Source organism: Poecilia reticulata, chromosome 6 (assembly GCF_904066995.2).
Source record: "Poecilia reticulata chromosome 6, P_reticulata-male-v2, whole genome shotgun sequence".
Classification (NCBI taxonomy): Eukaryota; Metazoa; Chordata; class Actinopteri; order Cyprinodontiformes; family Poeciliidae; genus Poecilia; species Poecilia reticulata.
Genome location: NC_088835.1, coordinates 13,684,598 through 13,701,488, shown reverse-complemented (window position 1 = coordinate 13,701,488; position 16,891 = coordinate 13,684,598). Strand labels below are relative to the sequence as shown.

Below are 16,891 nucleotides of genomic sequence, written 5' to 3'. Positions count from 1 at the left end.
GTATTATTAACCTTGAGAATTAAAGAGCCTAAATGTCAGGCCATTTGCCTGACAGCTGATTTTTGGCGCAAAGTAGATAATCAACAGGACACTTATCACAAACATGGCTGCAAATCTTCAACAGAATGAGTGAAAAAAGACCAAAGTCCAGACTTCCTAGTTAAATGCAATGGGACCTTGAGAAGGCTGCTTAGAAACAACAATCTGCAAACTTTAATAAACTGAACTGATATTCTAAATATGATTGGGGCAAATTTCAGACTGAGAAAGTCAGATGGGAAAACGACTACATAGTTATTGATATTAAAGATTAGATTAGAAAAAAACAAAAACAAAGAAGCCCTTGGAAATCCTAGTTAACTACCATTCAAGACGATGGATGAGAAGTGTTTGCACAACGTTGCACAAGTGGAGACAGTCTTACCTTCTCCTCTGTTAACTGCGGTTCCTATGGGAACGTATTATGCAAGCAGACTTCCCATGATGTGATAATAAGCAAAAAACACAACAATCTACCACTTTATTTGAGGCAGTGAAGATGATGAATCCACTTAGTTATGAGACTTTTTCCTTGTAAATGTGTTTAATTTTATTGCCGCCCTTGAGGTTAATAACACAAGTTAAACTCTGTTGTGTTCCCCCCTGTCCCCCCACCATATTTGCCCGATAAGCATGTGGGACTATTGTTCAGGTGGAGGATCAGATTTCACTCCACACCCCAAATTACCCACAGTCCTACAGTAATGACTGTGCGCTCCGCTGGGTCATCTACTCTCCTCCAGGACGTCTAGTTAAGGTAATAATAACCTCAATAAACACACCTTTAAAATTAAAGGTCCTCGCATGTAGATTCTCTTGTAATCTAAAGTTTGATTGCAGCTGACGTTTGCTGATTTTGACCTGGAAGAGTCGGAGAGATGTTTGCATGATTCACTGACAGTTCTGGGAGACGTTGAAGGAAACAAAGAGATTGGTAAGATTAAAGAATTGGATTAAAATAAATCTGATTACAAGATAAAAAAAAAAACTGGAATACAGTAGGATCTCTTTCAAATGTTTATGTTCACCTTATGTTTATGTTTTATTAGCATGAAGCTGATAAAACCCAACAATTAAGCTTTTCAGAAAAGTAGAATATTACACAAGAGCAATGAGAAAGCTTTTTTTTCCATTCAATTCTGTGCAAAAAGTCATCCCTTATTTCCTTCTAGTTTCTAGTTTGCTTCCAAGCTGCCAGAGTTTCTCTTTAACAATGACTTTGGTCAATGGTTCTTCAGGTCTTTTGAAAATATTTCAAAAGTTTTTCATGAATTCTCAAAGGAGTGTTTTTTTAAAGCCATTTTAGTCTCACCTATTACCGTAATCACTTTAAACTCTAAGCTCATATTTCAAAATAAAAACTTAAGAAAGCATGTGTACCTCTTTAAAAATGACCCGGTATTTGTGAAGCAAAGTACTGCATAAAGAAATTAGAGACGGGCTTAAAACCTTTGCACTGCACAGTACATGGAAATACTTGGAAAAAAAAATGCAGAGCTCACGTCTTACTTCTTTTTGTTTTGGAACAAAAGATTTTTGTAATATTGCAGAATTAAAAAGAGCAGTGATCGTTAGTTTATTTGCTTTTTTTTTTCGTAGCTGTGTTGTGTGGTGGCAGTATTCCCCCTCCGGTCGTCTCCTTCAGCAGCATCATGGTGCTTCATTTCACCTCAGACAGCCGCATCACTCACAGGGGCTTCAGCGCAGGACTGACCTTCATCGGGAAGGAAGGTGTGGTTATGTCCTTTAAACAATTCCCCTCACAAGTGAACATAACACCAACATGAATGCATTATGTGGTTTGATCATCTGTCTTTTGCTCCTTACCTGCATGACAAGAAAGTGCATGTATATTTAATGGAGTCTTTCTCGTTCAAGAGCTCTTTAGTGAGATATCATGGCCTCTGTTGTGGCGCTGCGCTCTGGTCAGCTGCGTTTCTGCAGAGGCAATCTTGGTTAAACAAGGCTGAGCTTGTGGCATTTAGAGTGGCTGTTGGGCATTTGGCACTGAGGTGACCGCTGGGAAGTTGGTGTCCCTTTTAAAAAATAAAGGAAGCAACAAAGTTTGCAATCAAAATATAAGGAAAAGTCAGTTATCTCTTTCCAAAACTTAGAAAAATGGAGAGACGTTTCAGGCCAATTGAGACTGAGAAACAAACAAACTAAAACAAAAAAAAACCCTGAAAGGAAAATTAAAATCATGACACTTTTATTGCATTATTCATTTTTTCAAAACTTCAGTAAAAAGATAAGAAATGTTGTTGAAATAAAAATAATAATGAAATCATTACTCATTACTTTTCTCTCATTTAATAGTATATTTAAGATGTTGTCGCTTTGGCTCCTGTGTCGGATGGAAACATTAAGATCAAAACAAGAATAGTGAATCATGGATCCATAAAAGCTTCATTTTTTTTAAATCCTCCTTGCTTCTGGTTTTCTTTATTTTTGAAAAGGACACTGTGCATGTGAAAGCACAGGCATATAAGAAGACCTTGAACTGTCTTAACAATATAGTAACATTTTCAATGATTTAGTACAGGCTCACTTTCAAAGAAGGCGGGATATTGTGTAAAATGTACATTTAAAAACGGAGCACAAGATTGACAAATTTCATAAACCCAAATTTTTCTCAAAATGAAAAGTAGTTTACATTTCCAGAGAAATCCCCATAAATTATAAATTACAGACATTGGGAACCAATATGTAGTTTTATACTTTTATTATTATTTTTTTTAATTTTCGCTCTTTCCTTTGGTTTATTGCTTTGTTTGTATTTCCTTCTAATTCATGTAAACCACTTTGAGCTGCCTTGTTGCAGGAAATGTGCTACACAAATACAATTTATACCATGCCATATCAAATGTTTAGGCTAAGAAGTTAAAATATGAATGTGTTAATTTTGATGGCATTAAACAACATGAAAGCAAGTTAAAGTAGGGGCAATAACAAACTTTTAAAGAACAGGGGGTGGGGGGAAACGGCTGGAGAGGGTTTTTTTTGCATCTAATGTTTTATTTATAATTTTCCAGAAAAACTATGTCTTACAAAAGTGGAGCAATTTTAGAATGGAGATCTTTAATAAAAAAAATTGGGAAGATTTTGAACAGTTTATATTCTACAGTTTGTAATTTATCAAAAGATAGGACCTGACTGGTATAGCAGGCACCCCATGTACAAAGGCCTTTATTTCTCGATACAGCAATCGGGGATATGACCTCAGCACCTTTTTTTTTAGGAACTGTAGATTTTAAAAACCAAAATATTTCTTCTGATTCTTTTAGATTAAATGTGTATGGCAGTGTTTTTATCACCCTTTGATGGACACAAATGACTTTTCATGTCTGATCTTCTTCATACCAAAACAATCATTCCTTTCAGTTTTTTTTTTTTTAGTTTTTCTTGACGTGTGTTTTCCTTTGTCTCTCAGCTCTCCTTTCTGAATGTCTCTAGTGTAAACTCTCACCACACCCAGAGCCTTGGAGACCTTGGTCTTGCTTTTCCCCTAGCTATCTCTCTTTCTTCTCCCAGTTTGTGAAAGTGGAACTCCACCCACTGACATCTGCAGTGACTCATACAAGGTGTAGGTAGCAGGTGTGGTTGTGTAAGCTACTAGTATTCATAATGCACAAGGAGCAGGAATTACTTTCTAAATGCTTTCTCATTCTTTTTTTTCTTTCTTTTTTTTTTGCTTTCATGTGATTTTGGTTTTTCTGCCTGCAGCAGTGCTGTTTGTCAGCCAAATGATATTCTGTTTTGCTAGCTTCTTTGGAAACCAGTGAACATTCTGCTTATTGAGGATAACTTGGCAGAAATGGTGACCACTTCAGACAAGAACACACCAGTGTTGCGACTACCAAGTCTGTGTGTTTCCAAACACTTTCTGTCTAATATTTCATTATATTTCCCACGTTGCTGTTTTTGTAAGATGCTTACGCATACCTAAACATGTTAGAAATGGGTATTTGCAATTTGTTTGTAGTAAAGAAAGAGGCGAGCTTAATTGTTTTTCAGTGACTCTGTATTAGGAAATAATCATGTCTTGGCAAAGCAGTGACTCAAAACTTAAACTTAAAGCTTTAACATCTGACCTCGAGTTTTGGTGTGGAGGCAAAAAGAAAACTTTGTTTTACTGCTCCCTCTACTGGTATATCTGAGGAACTACAAGCTATGTTTGATAACAGTGTTAGTTTGGAAGAATTTCCTAAACGAATGCATTCTGTTTTTTTCAAAAATATTTTTTGTGTTAAAATATAACAAAAAATAGACTTTCATTCATTCTGAGCTGAAGTCATAGTAAAATGTATTTCCTCTTTGCCTCAATGACGGATGTTGGAAAGATAAAGAACATGACACTTCAACACATATTTAGGGAATAGTAACTTAATAAAAAAATATATCTTAATCTCTTTGTTTAAAGGAACTTTTGTCTTGCAGATTCATTCAAGCAGCCGTCCGGAAGCAAAGCTCTGACCCATTAGGTGTTGAGAAACGAGTCCTCGGCGGATCAAAGATTTCATGCTGGAAGGAAATCGGATCACGAAGAGCACAGTGGTGAATCCTTGGAAAATTGACACTTATTGCTGGAATGAGACTCATCTTCATTTAGAAAGAGAGAAACTAGAATTGATCAACCACTTTCTGTTCAGTCTCTGATTGGTGTTAGCTTTCAGGGCGAACATAAAAAAAACATTTACATGTTGATTTACCTGTGTAAAAATAATCTGGTGTCAAGACGTGTTAAAAATGAAATGCAAATTTTGTAGAAATAGAATTTTTCACTATGTTCATAGTCACATTTCTATTAATTGCAATAAAGTATATTAGTTGATTGCACATTTATAGAAGTGTGCAAACTTTTATTTCTTTCCATTTTACTTTTAAGAGGTTTTTTTATGTATTTGAAGAGGCGATGAACATTTTATCAGATTTTCAGTATTTAAAAGTAACTTTGGGCTTTAATTTTCTGTACGAAAATTAATTTTACCTTTTGTAAAAGAACATTTTTGCATATATCAATCTGAACCGTCTTGACTCTGACACAGACAATTCAGGTATTAAAAAGGAGTTAAACAGTGTTGTGTCGGTGACAGACAACTTGGCAACCAACGATTTAAGTGGCTCTTTTAATCTTTTTCTTTGAAAAATGCCAAATAAGAAAGATGGTTTAACTTAAACCAATATTTGAGAATGAAGGTGGTGAGATCCAAAGAGCAAATTTGGAAAAAAGTAGATCTCCAGTCCTTCTTGGACATTATTCATGTTTCTGAAAGACGCGACTTTCAGATCCCTTAAATCTGCAAAATACGGCATCTGAACCTGGAAATTGTTTTAGAACAAGCTGAAACTTATCACTGGAACAAAAATATGAAGAAATAAGAGGTGGTGGTGTACAAGTTTGTTGTTGCAGTCAAAACCATGTTTGATGTTCCACTTTCTTGCTCAACCACTGAGCAGATCTCCTCCTGCAGAGCTATTGGCCACTTGGTTGTTGCATGGCAGCAGGTTTGTTAACTTTTAGAATAAAAATTAAAAAGAAATGCACTATCTCTCTCTCTCTGTGGATCAGTGTTGATACTGAGTCTCTCTCCTCCCCCTCAGTCAGTGGTGTGATTTCAAGGGTCTTCTCGCTGTCAAAGCACCACTTCTGCACCATGTGACATGATCAGATCCGTGTTTCCATTGGTGCTCTGGACCTGTCACCTTTCTCCCCAGACAGAAAGCCACGCCCCATTTGTAGAGACTGTGTGTGTGCTGCTGTGGTAGGTTAACGAGGGTGCGTGCGTGAGTGTGTGTGTATGTGTATGTGGGAGGGGAGAGGAAGCTATCATTGGCTGAACTGTGTGTGGACTCTGGTCTCAGACTGTTGGAAGACAAGGTTCACTTTAGTACACATTAAGCCATGGACTCAAACTTGGTGAGAATAATGCTTTTTTAAAAAAATTTTTATATAAAACAACTTCTCTGTGCATTAAATGTTATATTTACTCATTACTGTATGCATTTTACGTTGCATATAACCCACTTAAATACAGGTTAATATGGAAAAAAAATCCTAACGAGTGTTGTGGAAAGCTGTAAGTTTTCTTTCTTTTTATTGACTGCGGTCACATTAAACGTAACGTTTTGTCTTGCAGACGATCCCGGTGGTGGTGGCGGTGTCTGTAGTGGTCATAACGTTGCTGCACTTCCTTCTTGGAAACTCTGCAGAAGGAAAAGGGAAGGGCCCTGTGACCCTAAAGGATCCTACGATCAAATACTCGCTGCCGCTCATTAGCAAACAGGTGGGATGAACAAAATAACTTTGAATGTGTTCCCAACTCACACTGGGATAAAAGAACTGGTTAAGCTAAATTAGTCAGTTTAATTCATTCCAATACAGCTAACAAAACAAGACCGACGTTAGTAGCAGCAGTCATTGGCTTTTGTTCTTGGAGAAATTACCAATTTTACAGCTTTGTTCACCTCAAGTGTTTAAATGCAAGACGGAAAGCATCAATGGGGATTCTTGCTGCTGATCTCAACAAAGAGTTTTCATCTTGCTATATTTTTTGTAAGTTCAATTCCAGCTTCTTCCTGTCACATGCTGATGTGCACCTGAGCAAGTTGTCTGCGTGGCGGTGTATGAATGCCTGCGCATTTCTGAGTGCGAATTTTGCTTTTTCCTGTCTGTATGACTGGAAAAACGCAATTTAAGATCAGTCTGTTTATCTCCTGTTATATAATACATGTGGAATAATATGTCTCGGTAAACTTAAGGGACTTCAGAGTGAGCTGCATGCCTTTGCTTAGTGTTAATGTCGAGTAAATGGTTTATACAAAGACTAAAAAACAATATGCATACGGCACTAGGATTCTTTGATTCTGTTCAAAAGTACTTTGCCGATAGTTTTGTCTTAGTCAGATTGTGAAAAAACAAAGATACACTTTAACTTCTCTTAGGTGTATAAGCGTGTTACAAGAACGCAAGAACTTGCGTTCTTGTAACATCTCTTTTCCTGGTTATTATACCAGGAAAAGAGATGTTTTCCTGGTGTAATAAAGGAAAACATCTCTTTATTACACCAGAAGTGCTCTTACAGTAGAGATGTTAAAGATGAGCAGTCTTAAACTGAAGTTTTTTTAAATTATTATCAGTCTAGTTAAGGTCGTATCGTTTGGCTGTTTCACACTCTCGTCTGTGTCCTTGTGCAGGAAATCAGTCATGACACAAAGAAATTCCGGTTTGGCCTTCCATCCGAGTCTCACATCCTTGGACTGCCAGTGGGTAATGAAATATCTCTGATAAATCTGTTTCAGAGTGTCTCGTAAAGAAGCAAGAATGTAGAAACATCTGAGCCAGTTTCACATCTTTTTTTTTTTTTACCACTGAACACCAATGATTTGATTTAAAAAAAACATCTAAATACTCCTAACTGTTAAGAAGCAAACACCTGATTAATATCAGATGAGCTGCACGGGGAAAAAAAAAGGTTAATCTTTTCCCATTTTTGCTGAACATTTATCTTTCTTTCGGTCACATTTAGTCATCTGTCTTTTGCTCCAGGTCAGCATGTTTACCTGTCGGCCAAGGTAAAAGGCAACCTGGTTGTCAGGCCTTACACTCCAGTGTCCAGCGATGAAGACCAGGGATTTGTTGACCTTGTGGTTAAGGTGGGTAACCTTGAATCAACAGAGCTGGTGTATTTTATGTGACAGGAAATGTCCCAGTGTCCAACAATAGTATTGAAATCAAACGTCTTATTTGTGTTATGCTACTTTATACATCACTGTCTAAAGCTGACTTGCATGTAAATAATTTTTTACCTGTTGTTTAACAAGGCATTTAAGAACTGCTTTGTATATGTCAAATTTTTATTTATGCATATGAATTTGTTTCCAAGTGTTTGCTAACGGTTAATAAATCACAGAGAACTCCTTAAATATCAAGTAATTTTACATATGCATGACTGTTGTCAAGATATACTACAAAGGGACCCACCCAAACTACCCAGATGGGGGGCAGATGTCTCAGTACCTGGACAACATGGCCATCGGAGACTCTATTGACTTCAGGGGACCCAACGGACTTCTCATCTACAAAGGCAAAGGTATGGAGTCCATTGCATCTCAAAGTTAGAAGTAAAAGACACTGCTGCATGTTGACTGTTTTCACCAGCAGGCGGCACTGTGTTGCAATAGGAGGATGAAGCTCTTGATTTCCACTTTCCAAGCTCGTTTCCTGTCTCCTCTCATTAGGCATGTTTTCTATCCGAGCCAACAAGAAGACGGAGCCGCTTGTTCAGAAGTTTAAACATGTTGGAATGATCGCTGGTGGAACAGGTATGTTCGCTACGACCTGTTGATCAGTGTTATCCTATTCATGCAGGCACATTATTGTAATCCGTGTTTACCTATCGCACTTAAATTACTCTACAGTAGGTAAGATAATTCTTTTAGCTGTGCACCAGCTGATATTTTTACGAAACAGAAGATTTATTTTACCTTTGTATCTCACCTGGTAGTAACTTTCTGGCTCTGATTGCCTCAGGTATCACCCCGATGCTGCAGTTGATCCGACGGATCACATCAGATCCTGCCGACAACACCAAGTGCTCTCTCATATTTGCCAACCAGGTCAGTTGCTTTGGGTTTTTTATTGTTTCAGGAATAAAACAATAATTCCTAAAATATAAAAACATGCCTGTTTTTATTGTTGCCTATCTCAGACTGAGAAAGATATTTTACTGTGGGACGAGCTGAAGGATGTGCAGAAGAATCACCCAGAGAAGGTTAAAGTCTGGTACACTTTGGACAAGCCTTCAAAAGGTGAGACTGAATGAAGCAAAATGTTGGTTAGAGTTTTGCTTTAAATCCTTTTGCATCTTCAACAGAACCAGGAACCCAGTAAAAGTCTTCTCCCCAAAGTACTAAGTGGGGAAGATGTCCACTAAGGTTTTATTTCCCCCCCCCTCCCCCAGAGTTTTATGTTCAGTTTTTAAAAGGCTTTGGATCACAAAAATAAAATAATTATCTTATCCATTTACTAAATTTTGCTTAAAATGTGTCAGATTTGTGAGTTTTGCTTCCAAGTGAATAAATAAAATGAATAAATACATTTAGCCAATTATGATTTCCAATATTGAACACATCTCCTAATGGATTAAAGTACATCTGATATTCTAACATTGTTTCCAGATCTTCTGTTGTCAGTTGAGCAAATATGTATCTAAGTTAATATTTTTGCTCCTGTTCAGCAGCTAAAACAATAAATGGCACCCATGACCTAGATAGATACTAACGCTTTAAAGTAAATGGTTGGTTTGGTAAATGCAAGAAGCCACATTTTGATGGAGTTCTTGCTTTGTGCCTGATTTATTTAATTTTTTTTATAAATTTATTTTCTCCATCGTGCCGTTTCTGAACTCCCATTCACATTTGTGGCATAATAAACTTGCATGAGGTCTGGTTGTTCTCTGGGCTAATTTAAGGTAGTATTTTTTTTTTAAGCTTTTAGCTTGTGTTAATTTTAGAAGTAATGAAGGTCTTATTGTGGATATGAGGGTTTTATTGTGCAACTACCCTTGATGTTGACTGTACACTATATTGCCAAAAGCATTAGCCTGTTTGTGTTCTCTTCTGTGTTTACGAGAATTTCTAAACATCCTGTTTTGAAGTTGGACACTAATGTTGGTTCACATTCTTCGCTCTAGTTCTTCCCAAAGGTGATCTGGCAAGTCAAGTTCTTCCACACCGGGCTCTCTTACCCATGACTTTGCCTTGCTTTGTCGACTCGTGTGCAGTCATGTTGGAACAGAAAAAGGCAAACTGCCATCGTCATGTAGTTAAACAATTAAATTTTTTTTGTTTGTTTTTATCAGACCCCAAGTCCAAATACCAGAAGTCTTATTCATATTCTTTGCAGAGATTAGATTTTCCAAAGGCCACGCTGACTAATGTGTGCCGAAGTGGTTTCCTCCTTGATCTGCATCCCATTGCGTATGAACTTAAACACTTTTGGATGCAACATTGCAGCTTTTTTTTTTTTTGAGTCATGAGCCACTACAATGCTCAGCTCCAGATCCTCACAGAGTGGTTTATTTACCACAATCAACTGCAGAAAGCTGCCGTTTTCCCATCTGCAGAGTGAATGAAAACAACTGGTTCCCATCATTCCCAAAGTAAAATTAGACTAATTGGAATGCTTTCAAACACACGATCTATTGGAAATGGTGCAGGACCTTTGAAGTTCCCACAAACTATTACAATTTGGAAAAAGTAAGAACATCTTAAACCATACTTTTTTTTCCATAAATTCTAAGTCAAACTTAGAAGTTTCTTTTTTTGCTTTTAGCATCTTATTTTTACACATGGATATTTCAAGGTAAAATGAGATTTGTAACCTAAATTTGCTAGGGAAATAAATAATTTGTTTCTTTTTAAAATTTTATAAGGCTTTATTATGAAAAACATATCGATTGTTACCAGAACAGGCTTCATATTGAACTTTGTCTTCCGACTTGAAAATACCACAAACTTCATGTTAAAACATTTGACATCTAGTGACACTAATGAAAAGGAGGCACTTAAATATGTTCCCACACACACTGTCCATGCGTTGTGGAAATAGGAGGGTAAACTAAGCTGAACGAATCTTCAAACTCTACTGGAACATTCAGAGACCAAAACCAGACGAAGACACGTCAGCTAAAGGAAATAAGAGCTAAAACACTTCTATTTTCTCCCGCATAACCCCAAAAGGACGAGAGGTTAGTTGTTGCATAATCCTGCTTGTGTTTTGCCTGTTAGTTCCTCACATAAATGCAACACATGACCTCTGAGGTTTGGTCCGGCTAGAGACACACTTGGTCTTCAGTGGGGTTGTTGTTTGGATTTCTCAGAAGAAGAGATGTGTGATTGAAAGGATGAGTAAAAAAGAAAAAAACAGTTGTGTTCACTGGCGTCTCTCATGCTGCCAAAAATATGTTTTATCTTTCACGACAAGATGGGTTAAAAATAAAGTAGAGGAAGTGTTTAATCTTGACAGAGAAGAAGCTAGAGGAAACCAAATCTATCTTCTGGTTTACATTTGCGTTTTTAGTAACATTTCAGTGCTTTGGCTGATTATAAATAAGTACATTTCTTGATTAAAGCTGATAAAACAAGTTTCTCTAATGACTCTTTTCACCTGTATTTGCAGACTGGAACTACAGCTCAGGGTATGTGACCCTTGACATGATCAAGGACCGCATCCCTGCTGCGTCCAGAGATGTACTGATTGTCCTCTGCGGACCTGCACCCATGATCCGTAATGCTTGTCTGCCAAATCTGGAAAAGCTGGGACACACAAAAGAAAATATCTTTGCATACTAGGCATGTTCAACAAATCGGTTATTGTTTGTTTTTTTTAAAGGTAAAAAGAAAAATCTTAACAGCATGCAATTTTATTAAATGCTTAACAACCACCTAATCCAAGAGAGATTTAAAATAAAGTGTTGCCACATTTCACTTGTGCATGTAGCTGGTTTGTCCTACTGATCTTAATTTTACAGTCACTGTGTTGTTTATAAAACTCACTCAGAGCCACTATGCTTTAAATAAGCAAAGCTGCATTTCATTAGAAATTAACTTTATTTTGTTTAATGTTATTTAAACACTAATGAAGTTAATAAAAAATGCATGAAGTGCAATAAAACAAACTTGAAGTGTCTGGCTTTTAATGTCGTTAAGAACAGGAAAATCTTGTATAGCGTGAGCTCAAGAATACCGTTTAGTATGGGATTCTTGCTTTTGTGTTGCTTTACTTGCACTGACAGACTTGTCAGAATTTCAGAAACACTTGCAATTCTCAATTCACTGAAAAATAGTATATTTTTTTATAATATGCCTTATTTTACTGTATTTTACTCCCTATTTTGAATGTCATTTAATGTCAAGTTTTTTAAATTGATAAAGAGGAAACTTGCTGCTTTTTTTCTTTTACGAACATCCGTTTTTTTTCGTTCCTACAGATAAGAAACACTTCGTTTTGCACGAAAGAGTTAATGAATATATATCCGAAAACCCTGAACGCATCACGAGTAATGCTTGTGCTTCTCTGCGAACATGTCGCCGTAGGACTTTGTATCCAAACTTTAGCGTTTATTTTGCAACTTTCTGCATGTTCGCTTATGGCATTGAGATAATTATGCCGTGTAAGGAAAGTGGAGACTTAGTCGCAGCTATGCACAGGATTTTAATCAGCAACTGTGTTATTTTAGTTGTGTTATTCGGCCCAAACTTACCGGTTTCTGAGAGTGAAGGACTCAGTCCGGAGAGATGTATCGTTTGGGGTCCAGGGCTGAATCCCGACGCAGTTTTACCAGTCCGATACTTCTTCATTCAGGCGGTTAGCTCTGAAGGAAGAAACCTGACCTTATCACCAGGTAAACATCCCGAATACCCTCCACTTTGCTTGCTGTGCTTTTTGTTAAACTATGCTAGCCCCACCGAACTGAAATTATGGATCACTGACTCTGAAGTTAGCATCTGATTCGCAGTGTCCAGTTCAGCGTGAGAAAAATATTTCGCATAAAATAAATGATTTAAAAATATTCTACTTTACCAGGTAAAATCTCTTTAATGGGTTTTTGTGAGAATGTATAAATTCCCTCTCTGTGCGCTGAAAATTCTTCCTTTAACTAAATATTTCCACCAAGTTTCCTGATTTTATTAATGCACAGCTTGAATGTAAACTCTGCAAACCACTGTGGAATTTAGCATGGCTTTTCTATTTTTTTTACGTGATTGAAACATTTTTAGTGTCAAATCTGCCTTATTTCTAAATTTGTCACTAATAACATTGGTTTTATTAATATACATCTTATTCAGGCTACATGATCGAAAATCAAAATTCCAGTCAGTTCTTTACAGCCACTCTAAAGTTCTAAAATAAAAAAGATTTTATTAGAAAAACACCTTTATTCCGTGCTGAATTACGGATAAAAAAAATCTTAGTAAATGAAAGCATATAAAACCTACTGAACTATAAAGTTACCACCAAATATCAGGATTTTGGTTAAACTTTACATCCTTACTTTAATTCTTCCATATAGACATGACCAAAAGAAACACAGTGCTGTCAGAAATCACATGTCCCATTTCAAGAGGATCTTCTTCAGTTTAGAATAATTAATATCAGGACTGAGTTGTCTGACTAAGCCAGTTTAAATAACATGAAATCCGTTTGTCTTCTTTAGGTAAAGGGACATTTAAGGTGAAGATAAGTCCTCTCAACAAGGAGGAGTACATCCGCATCCACGTTCCTCCGCCTCTGGACAGAGGAGACGGGTCGTTTCTGATGAGGTACCGCCTCTACGGATCTGCAGTCGAAGGTCTGAAGGTTGAAATCCTCCACCTGGACGCTGCTGTGGCCAAGTCGCCATACGTTATCAAGGGTGCGTCTCAGCAGATTTTAATCTTTTTTGAAAGTTATTTGATATTTTGAAGTGTTTTTGTTGAAGGGATTTTTCTGTTTGCATTTTTTTAACAATAAAAAAAAAATCTAATGCACGGGGTACATTCATGGTCAGTGTTAAGGAATGGACAAAAAATAATAAAAAAATTATAATTAAATTTAAATATAGAGTGTATAACCAAATCACCACACCATGTTACAAACCTGAACAGTCAATTCTTAGACATATAAAAAAAAAACGTACTGAAGTCCCTCTCATACGCATGTTAAGAAAAGTTCACATTTTAGCATGATCTGGATTGAATTTCTGTCCATAATTAGTTGATATTGAACTTTTCTTTTCACCTGAACGTAACTTTAGTCTCATTTCTTGTTGATCCCCAGGCCCAGTCTATCATGAATACTGTGACTGCCCTGAATCCGACGCCTCCGTCTGGCAGAGCGTCCTGCAGTGTCCTGCGAACGAGCCCCAGATTCTGGCCGACTTCCAGTCCTTCCCTGCCATCGACCTGCAGCATCTCAGACAGGAAGTGCCCCTCAGATTCTCCAACAGAGGGGGGCTCGTTCATTACGCCATCGTTGACAACAAGGTGTATCGGCGCACGCTGGGAAAATACACAGACTTCAAGATGTTCTCTGATGAAATGTTGCTGTCGCTGACGAGAAAGGTATAATTTGGCTTTTAAGGCCTGATTATCAGAATATTGAGTTGCCATCTAATATGTTTTGTTACGTAAGGTGAGAGTGCCCGATGTGGAGTTTTTCATCAACGTGGGCGACTGGCCTTTGGAGACGAGGACGGAGGGAGCTCTTCCGATCCTCTCCTGGTGTGGCTCCACAGATACGCGCGACATCGTCCTCCCCACCTACGAGGTGACGCACTCCACCCTGGAGACGATGAGAGGAGTCACTAACGACCTTCTGTCTGTCCAAGGAAACACAGGTAGCTGGACCGCCATACACAGTTGATGGCTCGAAATTTGTGACAACTTGTTTAGAGAAAGCAACTCGTTTCACTTTGTGGTAACTGTGGAGGAGCTAGGGAGATTACCGCTCTAGTAGACTTTGGCAGTAGGACAGATGCATCCACAGATAAAAATGTGGCAAGAAAGCCGTAGTGTTAGACTTAATAGTCTTAGCAAAAGGCAGAGCATTTTGGTGTGAAACGTTACTTTGACTCATTCACATTGTGCCTCAGTGGATCTGTAACATGTCATTTAAATGGTAGGAGTCAGAACTGAATAATATTTCATAGATTTAAATTAAGCTATTTCAGTCTGAAGTTGTCCCACAACGTTTCCAAATCATTTACCAATGTATGAAATTTAGAGTTCTGCATTAATGACCACCAGGGGGCACCAGCAGGCAAGCAACAATGTCAACTACTAACACCTAGTAAACAGCCATTTTCTGGAGCGTGAGCTTCAACTTGTGAAAATATTTTTTGGCACAACGAGGGAAGTAAACGAGCAGCAGGCATAAGAACTTGTCAAATAGTTGAAAAAGCAAAAAGAACAGAAAACTTTGTGCTTCCTTTGGTTTGGAACAACACAGGATCTTTCACTTAGCTTTAAAAAAAAAAGATTTTAAAATGATTCACTGAGAGTCTTCAACCAACCCTATTTACATTTATCTGAGTTAATATTGGTCATTATTGGGGACTTTGAGCTGCAGAAATTCACACTTTATGTGCACCATTTTCTTTATGGTCTTTGTCTTATTTTCTTATCCATACCTTAAATGTTTTTTTCTTTTACTAATTAAAGAATTAAGAAAAGCCCCAGTTTAAAATCGACCCAAATCACAGAAAAAGAGCGTTTTTCCTCAATTTCTCTTCATGAAATTAGGAAAGTGTAGTAATGGAAAGAGGAAGGGAGTTTTTCTAATTTCTTTGTAAAAGTTTAAGCAAAGATGATAACAATGGGGGTGTATATATAGTGTACCTGTCTTTTGCTTTTTGTTGTTGTTGTTTTTTTAAAAAATAATACCGGTTTTCCTGCCAGGTCCCCCGTGGGTTAATAAAACTGCGCAGGGTTTTTTCCGTGGTCGAGACAGTCGGGAAGAGCGTCTCCATCTCGTGTCTCTGTCAAAGAAATCCCCGGAGCTGCTGGACGCCGGCATCACGGGGTGGTTCTTCTTCAGAGACAGGGAAAAACAGGTGGGCAAAGCACCACTTGTGGGATTCTTCGACTTCTTCAAGGTGAGAAAACGTAGAAGTACACGTTAGTTAATCCGACTTTTAATTAACAGATAAAAATCTGAGTTGGATTTCCTTCTTTAAATTGAAATTTCGAAAGCAGATTTGGGACCACGGCGCATGTGGTGAAACTTTGTGCCTCTACTTTCAGTACAAATACCAGGTAAACGTGGACGGAACAGTTGCGGCGTATCGGTTTCCTTACCTTATGCTGGGAAACAGCATGGTTCTGAAACAGAACTCGCAGTACTACGAACACTTCTACGGACATCTGAAGGCGGGCGCTCACTACGTTTCCGTGCGGAGAAACCTGTCGGACCTTTTGGAGAAAATCCAGTGGGCCAAAGAGAACGACGCCGAGGCGGCGGAGATCGCCCGGGCTGGACAGGCGGCGGCCAGAGATCTGCTGCAGCCCAGCCGGCTCTACTGCTACTACCACCGGGTGCTGCTGGCGTACGCCGAGCGCCAGGCAGGGCGGCCGACGCAGCAGGCCGACATGGAGCTGGTGCCTCAGCCGGACGATCACACAGCCGCATGTACGTGCAGGAGGGAAGGTAACAAAACAGGATCCAGTAAGAATGAACTGTGACTGCCCAACCGTAGTTAGTTACAGCTCCATTCAGTGGACTTTTTTTTTTTTTTTTGTGGAAAAAAAATCCTTGCTGATACAAAAAGGGAAGCAGATGAGTGTTACTGATGTTTATAGGAAACATTTCATACTTTTATAAAAAACGAAACAAAAAAAAAACAAAAACCCTTTTTTTAATGCTTGCATCTACAGGAAGTTGTGTATGTAAATAGAGGTTGCTTTTCTAACTGTGTGTTTAAGTTAAAATTTATAACTTTCTTAAGTTTACTTGAAATACAGCGAAGTACATTTTTTTTATGCCTGTGGGTAGAATTGTGTATGAGGTAATCTTTTTATTTTACCATATTTCTGACTAAAAGTTGTATTCATGGTTCAGAGTGGCCCAGCCAGAGTCCTGACTGAAATCTGGGGAGGGAGATCAAAATTAGGGTGATGGAAACGACGCCTTCCATCTTCACAGACAGTAGAGAGATATAATCGAAACATCAGTTTAAACGTGGAAGGAGATGCTCAGCTAACAATAATGTTTTGTTGGCAGCAATGCCAATAAAGATTTTTCCAATCATCGTTTTTTTTGTTTGTTTTTTTTCCAAAGCCATTTTTAAAAAAATAAAATAAAAAATTAAAGCTT

The 16,891-nt window shown here is 37.9% G+C and overlaps 2 protein-coding genes across 7 annotated transcripts in view; both read left to right on the top strand.

Moving 5' to 3' along the window:
- The window catches only part of LOC103466256 (NADH-cytochrome b5 reductase 2), a 24,813-nt gene extending 11,443 nt beyond the window's left edge, over positions 1–13,370 (top strand). For 2 of the 6 annotated variants that reach the window (XM_081607985.1, XM_081607984.1), the window contains 4 exons: positions 672–796; positions 880–973; positions 1,639–1,770; positions 4,460–5,117. In XM_081607985.1, coding sequence (XP_081464111.1) covers positions 672–796; positions 880–973; positions 1,639–1,770; positions 4,460–4,512 — 404 coding nt within the window. In that variant the 3' untranslated portion in view covers positions 4,513–5,117. Of the gene's footprint in view, positions 1–671; positions 797–879; positions 974–1,637; positions 1,771–4,459; positions 5,545–5,640; positions 5,802–5,901; positions 5,957–6,176; positions 6,324–7,233; positions 7,307–7,585; positions 7,693–7,999; positions 8,130–8,277; positions 8,362–8,569; positions 8,656–8,747; positions 8,848–11,218; positions 11,527–13,256 lie in introns of those variants that run through there. The other 4 variants (XM_081607990.1, XM_081607987.1, XM_081607989.1 and 1 more) reach the window with 4 other exon arrangements.
- poglut3 (protein O-glucosyltransferase 3) lies at positions 11,630–16,891 on the top strand. The gene is made up of 6 exons (XM_008411720.3): positions 11,630–12,443; positions 13,257–13,454; positions 13,859–14,142; positions 14,213–14,417; positions 15,478–15,674; positions 15,823–16,891. The coding sequence occupies exons 1-6, from the start codon at positions 12,179–12,181 to the stop codon at positions 16,258–16,260; spliced, it is 1,587 nt and encodes a 528-aa protein (XP_008409942.3). The 5' UTR covers positions 11,630–12,178; the 3' UTR covers positions 16,261–16,891.